Source organism: Eriocheir sinensis, chromosome 29 (assembly GCF_024679095.1).
Source record: "Eriocheir sinensis breed Jianghai 21 chromosome 29, ASM2467909v1, whole genome shotgun sequence".
Classification (NCBI taxonomy): domain Eukaryota; kingdom Metazoa; phylum Arthropoda; class Malacostraca; order Decapoda; family Varunidae; genus Eriocheir; species Eriocheir sinensis.
The window spans coordinates 9988308-10004273 of NC_066537.1; the positions used below are offsets into that span (position 1 = coordinate 9988308).

The window sequence follows — 15966 nt, forward strand, 5'->3', positions numbered from 1 at the left end:
GAGGGTGAGACTTCTCTCCTCGTCCTCCTGTTCCTTCTACACGTCTTTAGTTCTTAGGGTGTCCAGGTGTGGTGGGTTATGGTGTGGTGTTGTGGAAGTGTGGTGTTGAGAGCAGAAAGTTTTGGTGTTGCCTAGATCTTCATGCAGGGCGGTGGTGTTGGGGTGGTGCACAAGAGGGTCATGGTGGCGGTGGTGTCTGGTGACAGTCATGTCTCGCAGCGCCTCGCCACTCGCTGCACACGTGGCTGCTGCTGCTCCTCAAGGCCCGGGAGTGGGGGCGGCGAGGCGACTATGTAGCACTCTGTGACGTCCCTGCTGCTGCCGCTGCTCACCCAGACAACTCGACTTTTCAGAGTTTATGGAATGACTTGGTTCTTATTGACTAGGTTTCCAAGGGTTGAGGGAAAGATCTGTTTCATGATAATAACTTTAATATGTTATACAAATGCTGCATAAGACAGGGGGTGTGGTGGCGAAAACCTGATCTACAAGCTGAGTTATACATGACTGCTGCTGCTGCTGCCGCTGCTCCTGCTGCTGCCGGAGTCCCGGACAGTGGGGCTCCCGCCGGGCACAGAGTTAATGAGCCTGGTGGTGGCGGTGGGGCGGCGAGCAAGACGCCGCCCCGCAGGGCAGTGCAGCAACGGCACAGCGCCTCACAGCCTCCCTGTTCACGGAGCGGAGGGCCCTCAATATGAGGGTCCGGTGAAGGCCGAGGGTCGCGTTATCACAAGCCTTGCCCGGCGTGTGGGAGGAAAGGCACAGGGACGCGGCAAGGCTGCCATCCTTCTCCAGGAGCTGCCTGACCCGCGGCCTTCCCACGCAGGCATTTCGCTACTATACAAAACAATAATAACAATATCTTGAGTAGGGGGGCGCGGTGGGGCGGGGGTCACGGCGGCCTGGAATGAATGGATTGTGGCGTGTGACCCCCGCCGCGCGCCGCCCGGCCTGGTGACTGACTGGTGACTGTGCTGCCGGTGGCGGTGCTCGACGCGGCGCATCGCTACGATCACTAGTAACAGTTCGTTAGGTATGGATAGCCAACAAAAATAATCTGTATAAACATGGCGGGAAAGTGACTGACTCAGCCATTGACTGACTGACTGACTGATTGCCTGCCTGCCTGACTGACTGGAGTATATACAGAGCGTCTAGGCTAAGGTTACGAGCCGCGGCGGCCGTCATGGTGAGTGTTGGGTGATGGCGGTGACGACGAGGCGAGGATGACGATGAGGAGCAGCGCGGCGACGGTGCGCTGCGTCGGGCGTGCTGCTGCTGCTGCCGGCCGGCGCGGGGTGCGGCGGCGCGGGCGTGGGGGCGGCCTGACTTAGCGCACAGTGTCAGTGGCCGCCCCTCACCATGACAGGGGCGGGGTGGGCGGCAGGGGCTGGGGCGGCTCAGGTGTTGGAGGCGTGGTGCTGCTGTATCTTCTGCAGCGCCTCCTGCGTCGCGTACTGCCGCAGCACCATGTTCTCGTACTCCAGCTGCGAGATGCGGTCCAGCAGCTCGGTGATCTTCTCCTTGAGGACCTCCACCTCCTCCCGCACCGCGAACATCAGGTGGGACTTGACCAGATCCTGAGGAAGACAAAAAAACCACCGTGAGTCTCAAGTCACGCAACACAAAGCAAATAATAACAAGATAAAAAGTCGCTGCCAGACGGTCATTCACGGCAAACAAACACCCAGACACACGTCACACAGCCAGACGTAAACAGATAAGTCTTAACTCATAAAACCCTCGCCTGAGTCACGCACTTGAGGCACACACGTGAATGATAACAGGCGTCTCACTGTCACTTAGGTACACCAACACACTCACTCACACCCCCATACACTTCATCACTCACTCACCCCACAACACGAAAGCAAATGAAGTCATGTCATTATCAGGTACCGCTCCCCTTAACCTCTTCACCTTTACCTTTTCTCTTCGTAAACACACAATAAGACGGACATCAAGATAAGAGACGCGTTATCAGGCCCACCACAACAAAACACTCTTGAGGGACTAACGTTATATAATACAACCAACAACAACAGCAAGACATTCAACTTTTTTTTATAGCCTTGCCAGTCACCTCCTAAAGAAAACACACACACACACACACACACACACGTCAAATCCTTCTGCTTCTTCTTCCTCCTCCTCCTGCTACTGCTACTACTGCTGTTTAGATGGACTGCTAACCTACTCAACCTCCCCTGTATTGAGTTCATTGTATATTTTCGTTTGATTATTCACGCGATCAAAGTTAATCGAGTTGTTGTAATGGAATGAGCACAATGTCCCTGCATGAATAAACTTTTCTATTATCGTTACTGCTACTGTATTAACCCCTTTCTTTCTTCCCCTTCCTTCCCCAATACACTCTTCCCCTTCCCCCAATCCCTTACTGCTACTGTATTAACCCCTTTCTTTCTTCCCCTTCCTTCCCCAATACACTCTTCCCCTTCCCCCAATCCCTTACTTCTACTGTATTAACCCTTCTTTCTTTCTTCCCCTTCCTTCCCCAATACACACTCTTCCCCTTCCCCCAACCCGTTCTTTCTTCCCCTTCCCTTCCCCTATATACACAAACTCACTCTTCCCCTTTCCCCACACCTTCTTTCTTTCCCTATACACACTCTTCCCCTTCCCCCAACCTCTTCTTTCTTCCCCTTCCTTCCTCATTACACGAGTTCTCCCCTCCCCTTTTCTCCTTTCCATTATCATAACATACCTGTACCTATGCCATCCCTTTCCCCTTCCTTCTCCTACCATTCCTGTTTACTCCATTACTGTCTCACCTTTCCTTTCCCCTTTACCTTTATCTACCACACCTGTCCCATTCCTCTCCCCTTCCTTTCACAACACATGCTTAACTTATGTCCTCCTCCTCCTCCCATTCCTCCCCCCTCGAAACCACTATACGCCCCATCCGTTGTCCTCTTTTTCCTCCTTCTCCTCCTCCTCCTCCCCATCACCTGTAGCTTCCTTTCCCACTCCTCCCCATTCCCCACTTGTACCCTTGTTGCTTCACCTCCCAAAACACAAACCCAGATTTAAATATTTAGTCAAGAATCACATGAGACGAAGATGGGAGAGGAGAGAATAGAGATGCGTGAAGAAGAGAGGGAGGGAAGAGAGAGAAGAGAGAGAAGGGAGAGGGAGGTTATTGGCAAGATGTACTGAAAGGTCTATTTGCAGTCTCTCTCTCTCTCTCTCTCTCTCTCTCTCTCTCTCAGCTCCTAGCCAAGCCAATGAGCCCACGGGGGTATGACACACACACACACACACACACACACACACACACACACACACACACACACACACACACACACACACACACACACACATAATGGACAAAAAGAATAAGAAAAAGCATTCACACGTAAATCAATCGGTGCATACCAAAGCCTCTCTCTCTCTCTCTCTCTCTGCGTCCCCCTCGCCCTCACGGAAAGTTCCTGACGCCGTGCGTGTCGCTGGCTAACTGGCACCCCCGAGGGACTTTCCATTGGTGGCGGAGAGAGAGAGAGAGAGAGAGAGAGAGAGAGAGAGAGAGAGAATGTGTCTGGGCTCCCCGGTCTGGACACTTACGAAGTCTGGGACGAAGAAGAGGAACTGCTCGTCCGTTAATCTGACGTCATACACGAAGGAGTCTTTTCTACTCCTGCCGGTGGTGGCGGGGCGGGTGGGCGTGGTGGAGAGCGGCGTGTGTGCGGGCGTGGTCATGGGGGACTCGGGCGGGGAAAGGGCGGGCGTGGAGGTGGTCGAGTTTGACCTGCTGGAAGACGCGGTGGAGTAGCCGTCGCTGGCGTACTCCTGCTGCACGTAGTCTTGCCGGGCGTACTCATGGCTGGCGAAGCGCGCGTCCGAGCACTCCGAGAAGGTGGGCGTGCGGGACATGTCCTGCGTGGGCGTGGCGGGCGGCGTTATGGGGCCGTGGCCAGCGTGGGGGAACTCGCACTGTAGGGAGTCCATCTTCATAATGGTGGCGGCGGCGCCGAAGGGGGTGCCACGCGGCTGCTCCTGAGGTGGCACTGTGGCTGCGGCTGTATCCTGGCGAGACACTGCTGGTGCTGAGTAGGCACTGGGCACACGGGAACGAGGGCGAGTGTGTGTCTCGTGGCACTGCGCGGTGCGGAGTGAGTGTCTATGTCCGGCGCGGCACTGAGGCACTGAGACGGGGCGTGTGGCCGCCGTAGAGCTGCACTGATGAGGCGGAAGACCGAGCTGTGGCTGGGCGAGGACAACCTCTCACTGCGGTGGCTCGGGGTGGACTGGCTGTGGTGAGGGGGGCGCCGCCTTATAAGCGACCGCTGCGCCGCCCGGCACGACGCATGCATCACCGCGAAGGCTGGCTGGCAGCGCCCACGCCGCCACACCTGTACGCCGCCCACCCCGCGCCCCCCGCCCATGCCTCTTTCTTACTTTCCCGAGAATCCTGGCGATCCTGGGGAAGACTGCCCCGCCCCGCCCCGCCCCGCAACGAGCCGTGGCTTCAGGGAACACACACACACACACACACACACACACGTTCAGCTGAGCCTCATACTCAGCTCAGGGTCACGCGCCGCCCCCCCGCCCCCCAGGACTTCCCGCCCCCCTGACTCTGCCTCGCCTTGCAGTACGCCGCGGGACCCCCTTCGCCGCCGCCGCCGCCTGACCCACTTTACGGACCTTCCCGTCACACACCTGAGCGCCATCGACCCGTCCCGTCTGAGCCGCCCGCCGCCGAAATGGTGTCCTTGGCCTCCTGGCAACCCCTGCTCCCCCTGCACCCCCCCCCCCGCAGCGCCCACACGTGCACGCCCCCCCTTACCCTCATCGCCCTTCTCTCTTCCCCTCCGGAGCATTGATTGGTCATCCAGACACCACTGAGACCTGCGCCCGGTGCCTCTAGTCCTTCCGCCCTGTCCTTGGCGGAGGAGCTGGGACACACACACACACACACACACACGCAGGGGAGGAAGCAGAGTCATTCCACAAAGCCTCAAACACAAGGAACTCCAAACAGCTGCACCAACTTCTTCTTGGCAGGCGAGGAGGGGATTTGGGGAAGAGACGAGAGGGATGGGGAGGAATGGGGAGGAGGGGGGAAGGTGATTGGGGCTGACACACACACACACATACACACGCGCGCGAATGGTCACGTGCAACCTTCTCCATTCCCCCCCTTCCCCACCAATCCCCATAACCTCCCCAGCAATCTCGCTTATCACTCTCCCCAACATCCCAGACATAGGCTTTGCCCACCTGTCTGTTTCCTCACCGCCTTCAATTCATTAACCTGGGAATTACCTGAGGAACGGGGTGATTTGAGGTCATCTGTTTTTCCTCCCCATCATTCCCCAACCCTGTATTCCCCACTCCTCCTCCTCCTCCTCATGGTTACTCACGCCTTCCTCAACACCTCATCCTTTCCTGTCTCACGCCATTCCATATCCTTTGACCTCCTCCTCCTCCTCCTCCTCATCTTCTACCATTTTCTGACGTCATTCTTTTGTACTCTTTCTCCTCCTCCTCGTCCTCCTCCCGTCCTTCCCTCCTCTCGCCCTTCACGACACCATTTCCTTTTCCCACTTTCTCTTCCATCATCGTGTTATTCCCTTTCCTCCTCCTCCTCCATAACTCCTTCCTTTTCCTTTCCTCCCATTGCGGTTTTGACTTTCTCTTCCTCTTCCTCCTCCTTCTACTTCCCTTTCTCCCTTTCGTTTTTCATGTCTTACTTCCGCTTTCTCTATTCCCCCCTTTATTTTATCTTCCCTTACTTTACCTTTCCTCCTTCTCTCTTTACCTTCTCCTTTCCTCCCTTCCTTTCTTTCATTCCTCCTCCCTTCTTTACTTCTATTCTACTTTTTCTTCCTTCCTTCCTTCATCATCTTTCCTCCCCGTCTACTTCTATCAATACATCACTTTCTTTACCTTCTCTCTCCTTTCTTTCCTCCATTCTGCCTTACTTATATTCTTCTTCTTCCCTTCCTTTCCCTTTCGTCCACTTCTATCTACCTTTCAACTTCCTTCGTGTGTGTGTGTGTGTGTGTGTGTGTGTGTGTGTGTGTGTGTGTGTGTGTGTGTGTGTGTGTGTGTGTGTGTGTGTGTGTGCATCTCGTCCTTACCACACAGGTGTCACAGGTCCTCTGAACACCTGAGCAACGGGCCAAGGACGAGAGAGAGAGAGAGAGAGAGAGAGAGAGAGAGAGAGAGAGAGAGAGAGAGAGAGAGAGAGATAACAGTCCAATCAATACAAGAGGCAAAGAGTACTGACTTACGCTGAAGCAGTTAGGAGAAAAAAAAAGTTGTAAATAATTATAGGGAGGAGGAGGAGGAGGCCTGTTAATCAAGGTATGTAATAAGAATGTAATGGTCGATCAAGTAATATACATGTAAATACCACAAGAACTACTACTACTACTACAACGAAGACACACTATATTAAGTACGACGTAGCACATTCCCCCCACTCTCTCTCTCTCTCTCTCTCTCTCTCTCCCCCGGACCCAGTTGGCGGCGCCCAGCTGTCTGCCTGTCCCTCTCTCTCTCTCTCTCTCTCTCTCTCTCTCTCTCTCTCTCTCTCTCTCTCTCTCTTACTTTTCTTCTGTTGGTGATTCTTAGAAGTAGTGTGTGTGTGTGTGTGTGTGTGTGTGTGTGTGTGTGTGTATAATATTGAAGTGCGATGCTTTGTTTTGGACACACACACACACACACACACACACAAACACTTCCGCCCTACGTTTTTGTCTGATATTGCGTATGTGCGTGCATGTCTACGTGTGTGTGTGTGTGTGTGTGTGTGTGTGTGTGTGTGTGTGTGTGTGTGTGTGTGTGCTAAGGCTATTTAAGTGTGACGCAAATGAATAAAAATGAATAAGAAATTAAATGATGGGCATGACTCAACCAATGTGTGTGTGTGTGTGTGTGTGTGTGTGTGTGTGTGTGTGTGTGTGTGTGTGTGTGTGTAGACTAACTCCTAGAAACATATGTAGGTCACCATTTGATTCCCTCCCCCTCCTCCTCCTCCTCCTCCTCCTCCTTCTCCTCCTCTTCCTCTTCCACTGCACTCGAAAATAGTACTTGTAGCAGCCAGGAGGAAGAGGAAGAGGAAGAGGAGGAAGAAGAAGAAGAAGAAGAAGAAGAAGGAGGAGGAGGAGACATAAGGAGGTGAAACGAAACTACTTAGTGGGTGACAAAATGAGAGAGAGAGAGAGAGAGAGAGAGAGAGAGAGAGGAAGAAACATAATTATAAACTCTTAGAACCACTACTACCTCCCTCCTCCTCCTCCTCTTCTTCCTCCTCCCTCCTCCTCCTCTTCCTACTGTCTCCACGCGCCAGGCTGTCTGCTCTATCCCGATTTCTTGCTCCTCCTCCTCCTCTTCCTCCTCCTCCTCCTCTTAACTTTCTGGGCACAAGTTGAGTCTGTTGTCTTATGAGTCACTCCCTCCCCCCTCTTTCTCTCCCTTACCCCCATTCCTCCTCCTCCTCCTCCTCCCTGATTCTCTCCACCCTTTACCCTTTCCTCCTTCTCTCCCTCTCCGTCCCTTCCTCCTTCACCTTCTTTAACCCTTTCTTACCCTTCCTCTCTACCCCCTTTTTTCTCTCCATTCCTCCTCCTCCCTGATTCTTCACCCTTTACCCTTTCCTCCTCCTCCTTCACCTTGTTTACCCTTCCTTCTTACCCTTCCTGTTTCACCCTCCACCCTTTAATCCTTGTCTCCCTTACCCTTCATTCTTCACCTTTATCCTCCCTTAGCTTCACCCTTCCCTTCTCCCTGTCTCCTCACCCATTATCTTCTCCCTCTTCTTCACCCTTCCTTTCTCCCTGTCTCCTTACCCATTATCTTCTCCCTGTCACACCCTCCTTTCTCTACCTTTTATCACCCTCGCTCTTTGCTCTCTTAAACTTTCTTCTCCCTGTTTGTTCTCTACTGTTTTTATTGTTGTTTTCTTTTCCCTGTTATTCCTGTTTTATATATTTTTTTTACTGTTACTGCTACGTTATTCTTTTCTGGTGTTTTCTTTTATATTTTTTTCGTTTTATTTTCTTTTCTTCCTCCTCTTTTCTTTGTCTTAATTTTCTTATTCCTCTTCTTATTCTCTTATTATTTCTTTTTCCTGCTTTATATATTTTTTTCATTCGTTTTCGTTTCTTCTTCGACTTTTTTTTCTTCTATTTCTTCTTTGCTCATCTTTCTTTGTCCGTTTATCGCTTGTCCTCGTCCTCATTCCTCTTCTTATCCCTCTTCTTTCTCCTCCATCCTGTCACTCTTCTCTTTCTCCTCCTCCTCCTCCTTGTCCTTCATTTTACTTCTTTTTTTATTCATGTCCTCTTCCCCTCTTCGTTGCTTACCTCCTTGCTTCTTCTTTCTCCTCCTCTTCTTCTTCTTTCTTTTCCTTATTCCACGATTCGTCATGTCTTCAATTATCCTCCTCCTCTTTAGCCCTTAACCACCTCCTCCTCCTCTTCCTCTTCCTCCCCAACACTCACAAGTCACATGTAGTTTTCACGCCTATGTCACGTGCGGTCCTCCCCACCTCCTCCTCCTCCTCCTCCTCCACAACCTCTTCCCCATCAGCACTTTCCTCCCCAACCAGCATACCTCTCCTCCCTCTCCCCCTCTCTTTAAACATCTTCTTAGTCCCCTCCTCCTCCCCATTCTTCCCCATCGTTCCCCTTCCTCCCCAATTACCTATCTTGCCACTTGACCCTTTCTCCTCCTCCTCCTCCTCTCTTTAAACCCTTGTCCTATAATTATTCCACCTCCATCTCCTCCTCCTCTTTTTCCACAACAACATCGTGAGTGAGACTTAAGCAGGAGGAGGAGCAGGTCAAGGCTTCCCCACCCCTTCCTCAACTCCTCCCCAAACATCCCCTTATCTCCTATCTGTGACAGCTTGCATCCCTCACGCCTCAAGACTCCCCTCCAAGGCCCTTCTTTGCTGCCAGGGAAGGTGGGGAGGACACGCGCAGTTGGGGACAAGCGGGGCGTTTGTAGGCCAGTGACATTTGCCTCGCCCATCCCCTTCTTCCCCCCCTTCCCCATCCCCTTCCCCAAGCTACGAGTGTGGGTGTGGTGCTGGTGGTGACTAGTTCTGTGTGTGTGTGTGTGTGTGTGTGTGACCTTTTCTAGTTGACTAATAAACCTTCACACATTTAAAATAACAACACCATCAGAGAGAGAGAGAGAGAGAGAGAGAGAGAGAGAGAGACGCGCCTTATCCAACTGTTGTCAAGTGAACGAGGAGGAGGAGGAGGAAGAGGAGGAGATAACCGAAACAAACCCCTTTTTACGTAGAATGAGGTTACCTACTTTTCTGTACACTAATCTACTCTAAGGATCTGTACTGGGGAGAAAGATAAGAGGGGGAGGAGGAGGAGGAGGAGGAGGAGGAGGAGGAGGAGGAGGAGGAGGAGGAGGAGGAGGAGAACGTGAAAGATGGTAGTGATGAATATAATGAAAAATGAAAAGAAAGAGATGAAAAGGAAATGAATAGAATGAAAAAGGATGAGAAAGTAAAAGAAAGAGATGAAAAGGAAAGGATTAGAATGAAAATGAATGAGAAAGTAGAAGGAATAAGAGGAAATGAGGAAAAGACTAAAAAAAAAATAGATGAAAAAGAAAATGAAAGGTGATGAAGATAAAGATAATGAATGAGACAAAGAGAATGAGGAGAAAGATAAAGATAATGAATGAGACAAAGAGAATGAGGAGAAAGATAAAGATAATGAACGAGACAAAGAGAATGAGGAGAAAGATAATGAAAATACAAAAGAAAATTAAGGGAGAGACGACGATTACGAAGAATAAGATGAAGAAGGAAAAGATGAAGAAAACATAAAGATACTGATTAAGAAGAAAAGGAAGACAAAGATAATGGTGATAAAGAAGAAGAGATGAAGACAAGGATTAAGAGGAAAAGGAGGAAAAAAAAAAAAAGGATAATGATTAAATAGAAAACGGGAATATAAATAACGATCTTAAAATACTCCCTTGCTTTCATTTCTTCTTTGCCTCCCATCTCTCCTCCCCTTCCTCACCATGCTCACACTTGCTCTTCTCTCCCTCCTCCTCCTCCTCCTTTTGGCAAGATTTGTATAGAGCAGAATTTGTATACGTAGAAAGGAGGAGGAGGAGGAGGAGGAGGGAGGTTCACGTGGCAGGGACATGGATGGGGAAGAGGAGGAGGAAGAGGAGGAGGAGGAAGAGGAGGAGGGTGCATGCGGCAAGGTGACAGGGTAGAATAGGACAAACGTGTGAGAGCGACGAGGAGGAGGAGGAGGAAGAGGAGGAAAGGTTGGAGAGTAGAATGAGAACAAAGAACAGAAGCTGAGATAAATATAGAGGAGGGAGAAGGAAAGATAAAAATGGAGGTTAAGTAAATAGAGGAGAAAGAGGAAGGAAGCAAGGGAGGAAGAGGAAGAGGGAAGGAGAAAAACAGAGGATGAAGGGAAGGAAGGGTGGAGTCGACTAGCGTGGGAAGGGAAGGAGGTGAGGGTGAAGGAGAAGAGGGGAGGAGAGGAAGAGGAGGAGGAAGGAGGGGAGAGAAGAGAGAGTAGGGGAGAGAGGCATAAGGCAAGGAGAAACATGAACGAGAGTAAAGGAGGAGAAGGAAAGAAGACGAGAGAAGAAAGGAGGATGAAGAGGAGGAGGAGGAGGAGGAGGAAAAAAAAAGGGAAAGTGAAGGTAAGGACGGAGGCATAGAGGAAAAAAAGAAGTCAGGAGGAGGAGAAAAGAAGGAAACAAACGAAGAGGAGGAGGAGGAAGAGAAAGAGAAGAGAAACAAGTAAAAATAAGGAAAGTAGTAAAAGAGGGAAAAAGAGGAGAAGAAAAGGAAATGAGACAGAGAAAAGGGGGGCTAAGACGTGTGTGTGTGTGTGTGTGTGTGTGTGTGTGTGTGTGTGTGTGTGTGTGTGTGTGTGTGTGTTGGCGTGTGAACTAGAGCGTGTAGCAAACAGGGTGAGAGGGGAAGGTTAAAAATAAGTAAGAAAGGGTGATTTATAAGAGAGAGAGAGAGAGAGAGAGAAGAAAAATAGGTGAGTTGTCCTTTTATCTTATCTTACGTTATCAGGATAGGAAGGGATAAAGGAGGAGGAGGAGGAGGAGGAGGGAAGGGATCAAAGGGTAGTATAGTTAAGTAACGGTTTGGAAAAAGGTATACAATGGAGAAAGAAATGAGAGGAATAAATTTTGCGTATCTCTCTCTCTCTCTCTCTCTCTCTCTCTCTCTCTCTCTCTCATACCCTTCCTCACTTTCCTCTTTGTTTAACCTTTTGCTTCCCTTCCTCCTTTCATAATTTCCTGTCACCTATTCAACTCTTCCCCTTCCCTTTCTACCCCATTCCTTTCTCCTTCCCTTCTCTCCTATCTCACTCTTCCGTCCTTCCCTTTCTCCAACTCTCTTCTCTCCTACACCTCCCCTTCTTCTTTTCTCCCTCCTCCTCCTCCTCCCCTCACCCCTCCTCATGCCCACATCTCCCTCGGGCCTCCAGGCAATCCCCGTCATTTTCCAGGTAACGCCAGGTGTTGAACCGACCTGAACCGGCTGGAATCTCGCTGCCCACCGCTACCACCACCACCACCAGGCCACCAGCACCTCCACGTCATCACCATCGCGTCACTACCACTGCTCGCCTTGTTTCCAGTATTACATCACCGCCAAGACCAGAGCCACACCTCCATTTCCGATGTTGGTTTTTGGAATGCTGCTGCTGCTGTTACTACTCCTACTACTACTACTACTACTCTCTCTCTCTCTCTCTCTCTCTCTCTCTCTCTCTCTCTCTCTCTCTCTCTCTCATTCACTTACTCATTTCCTTCCTCCCTCCACCTCCTGTTCTTATGTTCTTACTACTACTACTACTACTACTACTACTACTACGACTTTTATTACTACTACTACTACCTCTCATTCACTCCTCCCCTTCCTCCCTCCACCTCCTGTTCTAACTACTACTACTACTACTACTACTACGACTTTTATTACTACTACTACTACCTCTCATTCACTCCTCCCCTTCCTCCCTCCACCTCCTGTTCTTACTACTACTACTACTACTGCTGTTTTTCTTTTCATCCTTGTTCTCTATCTTTTCATACGTTCCTTTTCTTCCTTTCTTCTCTACTTTCTTTTTCTGGTTCTGGCTTTTTCTCTTCTCATATTTTCCAATTGTTCTGATTTTATTTTCTTTAGTTTCGCTTTCTAATTCTTTACATATTTTCTTTTCTTTGTTACGTTTTCTAATGGTAAAACTACAATAACTTTTACTTTACTACTACTATTACTACTACTACTACTACCACCACTACGGGAGGTGATTTTACTGAAGAAATATTCAAAAGATAATTATTCATTCACATTTTACTTTTATTTATTTTACTACAGGAGGAAAAAAAAAGTAGAGAAAACCAGTTGACAACGGGAGACGCTCTCGTGTGTGTGTGTGTGTGTGTGTGTGTGTGTGTGTGTGTAGGTCATCCGATACACACGCACGCCCATTGGTTGCCCGGATGACGCGACCACCCTGACGTCACACACACACACACACACACCGGTGGAAGCTGGATCTGAGGGAACCGTTTCTCTTTTCCTCCAGTACTCCTCTCTCTCTATCTCTCTCTGAGCCAAACAAGTGATGACGAGGACGAGACAAGAGTAAAAGGAGAAAGAAAGAAGAACTAGAAGGAGAAGAAGAAGAAAAAAAAAAACGAAGAGGAGGAGGAGGAGGAGGTGATAATGAAGTAGACAGAATGTAAAATATGTTATCTTAACCACATTCCTCCTCCTCCTCCTCTTCTTCCTTTCTTTCCTCCTCCTCCTCCTCCTCCTATACTCCACAACCTCCTTCCCTCCTCTTGATGAACGAACAAGAAAAAGAGTAGAAGAGAAAAAGGAGGAATAGGGAAAAGGGGAACTAAGAGGAGAAAGGAATAAGAGGAACTTGAAAGAGCGAGGGATAACTAGAAGAGGAAGAAGAGGAAGAGGACAATTTGGAGGTTACAAGGACAAGGAAGCACAGGAAACGGGACAAAAACAAGGAAGAGGAAGAGAGGAGAATAAAGTAGAAAGAAGAAATCAAAGAGGAAGAAGAGAATGAGACGAAGACAAAGCAGGAAAAAGAAATAAGAGAATAAGAAGAGGAAGATAAAAAAAGAAGACCAAGAAAATGAGAAGAAAGAAACAGAACAAGAAAAAGAAAGAATAAGAGAATAAGTAGAGGTAGATAACGAAGCAGAACAAGAAAAAAGGAGGAACGAAGAGGAAAAATCAAGCATAAAAGGATTACATAAGGAAGGCAGATGAATGACAGGATAAGGAAGAGAAGGAAGAAAAAGGTAGGAAGGAAGAAAGAAGAAAGAAGAAGGAAGAGAAGAAAGAAGAAAGAGGAAAGACAAGAGGTAGAGGGAAGGAAGAGAAGGAAGAAGAAAGAGGAAAGACAAGAGAAGAGGAAGGAAGAAGAAGAAAGAAGGAAGAAAGACAAGTGAGGGGGAAGAGAAGAAAGAAGAAAGAGGAAAGACAAGAGGTAGAGGGAAGGAAGAGAAGAAAGAAGAAAGAGGAAAGACAAGAGGTAGAGGGAAGGAAGAGAAGAAAGAGGAAAGAGGAAAGACAAGAGGTAGAGGGAAGGAAGAGAAGGAAGAAGAAAGAGGAAAGACAAGAGGTAGAGGGAAGGAAGAGAAGAAAGAAGAGGATAGTGAAGGTAAAGTAAGAGAAAGATGAGATTGAGATAAAGGGAGGATAAAGAGATATGATAAAAATAAAATAAGAAGTAAAATACGAAACAGAATAAGGATGAAAAAATGAAGGAAACTGAGCTAAAAAAATATATATAAATGGAAAATGATATAAATAAAGACCGGAGCACTGGAGGAGGAGGAGGAGGAAGGCGGAAGTCCTACACAGGCTTTTCTGAACGGTGGAAGGACCTACACACACACACACACACACACACACACACACACACACACACACACGCAGCGTTACCAGGAAGCAAAAACCACCACGTGTATATGTCTGTATGTCTGTATGTGTGTGCACGGGACGTTAACTCTTCCGCCACACACACACACACACACATACAGAGGTATTTGACCTTCTCTTAAAAACTTTAGGCAACCACAGTTAAAAAAAATCTACATAAGGAAGTTGTGTGTGTGTGTGTGTGTGTGTGTGTGTGTGTGTGTGTGAGAGAGAGAGAGAGAGAGAGAGAGAGAGAGAGAGAGAGAGAGTTATGTGAAGTGAATATGCAAGGAAGTTAGTTTTCATAGGCCTGCCCTCTCTCTCTCTCTCTCTCTCTCTCTCAGCAGTGGCGTGGCTCTTGTGGCCCTGACTTATAGGTGGGGAAGAGAGGGGAGAGGGAGGGGTGGAGTGGGGAGGGGAAGAGAGGGGAGGGGAAGGGAGGGGAGTTACAAACCACCAACTTTCACCATCACCACTATTCCCCTCCCCTTCCCCTTCCTCCCCACATCCCCTTGCATTCCATATTCTCCCCTTTATACGCATTTCCCCTTCCTCTCCTCCCCTTCCTCTTTTTTTTTCCTCTAGTATCCATTTCATTATATCCTAAGCTCCCCCTCCCCATCTTCTTCCTCCTCCCCATTCCCATAATCCCCATGAAGACTTCCCCTCACGCCTCTCCCCTTTCCTGACCTCTATATCCCCTTTCCTTCCGTTTTCTCCTATTCCCTTCCTTCCTTCCTATCTATTCTCTTCACTTTCCTTTTCTATTTTTTATCTCCTTCCTTCCCCCTTTTCTTCTTCTTCTATTCCCTTCCTTTCCTTCCCCCTTTCTTCCTCTTCTATTCCCTTTCCTTTCTCTACCCTATCTCCTCATTTACTTTCTCTTCTTATCCCTCCCTTCTCCCTTTTCGTTCTCTTCCCTTTCTTTCTTCTTCGCTTCTTTCCCTTTCTTTTCCTTCCCCTTTCTTTCTCCTAAATATCCTCCTCCCTCTCTTTCTTATTTTCTCATCTTATTTTCCCCATTCCCTTTTCTCTTCCCCTCTCCCATTCCCCTTCCTCCCTTTCCTTCCCCTCCCTGAACACAGCTGGCATAGGGAGGGAGGGAGGGAAGGAAGAGGACTGACACACACACACACAGACAGACACAGACAGGCACCACGCTGTCTGCCTCTTTCTGGGTGACCTCGCTCTCTCTCCCTCCCTCTCCCACTTTTTCTCTCCACTCTCTCTCCCTCCCTCTGGCCTTCAATGCATTCGTTTTTTTTCTTTATCGTCTATATTTAGTTTTTTCTTCCTTTTATTTTTTTCTTGTTGGTAAAATTGTTCTGGTATTTAGATTTCGTGTTCTTGATAACCTCCTCCTCTTCTTTTTCTTCTTCTCCTCTTCCTCCTCCTCCTCTTCTATTCTTCCTCTTTTTCTTTACTCATTCACCTCTTCTCTCTCTTCATCTCCTTTAATTCCTCTTCTTCATCACTGTTTACCTCATTTTCTTTCCCTTTTAATCTCCTCTTCATCTTCTTCATCTCTTCCTTTCTTTATCTCCTGTTCTTCTTTACTTAATTTCCCCTTTCCCTTCATCATCTCCATTTCTTCATTTTCTCTTCCTCTTCATCTCCTTTTCACCTTACTTCATTTTCTCTTCCTCCTCTTCATCTCCACCTCTTCCTCTTCCTCTCTAAAATTCAAGTCGTGTCTCCCTCCACTTCTTCCTCTTCATTTTCATTCTTTCATCTTTAAAATTCACAGCTTGTCGCCCTCCCCTCCACCTCCTCCTCCACTTCTCGTTCCTCTTCCTTGTTCTTTAAAATTCTCCACTCCACTCCACTTAATTCTCCTCATCCACTTCCTCCTTGCTTTGTTTCTCCACCTCCTCCTCCTCCTGTTAGCCCCGTTTTTGCGTCCACGGAATAACGGGATTTCATGTTAACGGGGTCGAAATATCAGCTGACTTTTGTTTACGTTTGATTGTCACGTGACTGGAAACACACTTACCCCTCCCCCTCTTCCCACCTCCCTCCCTCTC

The 15966-nt window shown here is 48.7% G+C and overlaps 1 protein-coding gene across 2 annotated transcripts in view; it reads right to left on the reverse strand.

The window, feature by feature from the left end:
* Nucleotides 1-413: 413 nt before the first annotated feature.
* The window catches only part of LOC127005025 (TSC22 domain family protein 1-like), a 105536-nt gene continuing 89983 nt past the window's right edge, over nt 414-15966 (reverse strand). Inside the window, exons 1-2 of one of the 2 annotated variants that reach the window (XM_050873474.1) lie at nt 3586-4392; nt 414-1580 (exon numbers count right to left, since the gene is read on the reverse strand). In XM_050873474.1, coding sequence (XP_050729431.1) covers nt 1401-1580; nt 3586-3975 — 570 coding nt within the window. In that variant the 5' untranslated portion in view covers nt 3976-4392 and the 3' untranslated portion in view covers nt 414-1400. Of the gene's footprint in view, nt 1581-3585; nt 4393-15966 lie in introns of those variants that run through there. The other variant, XM_050873473.1, reaches the window with a different exon arrangement.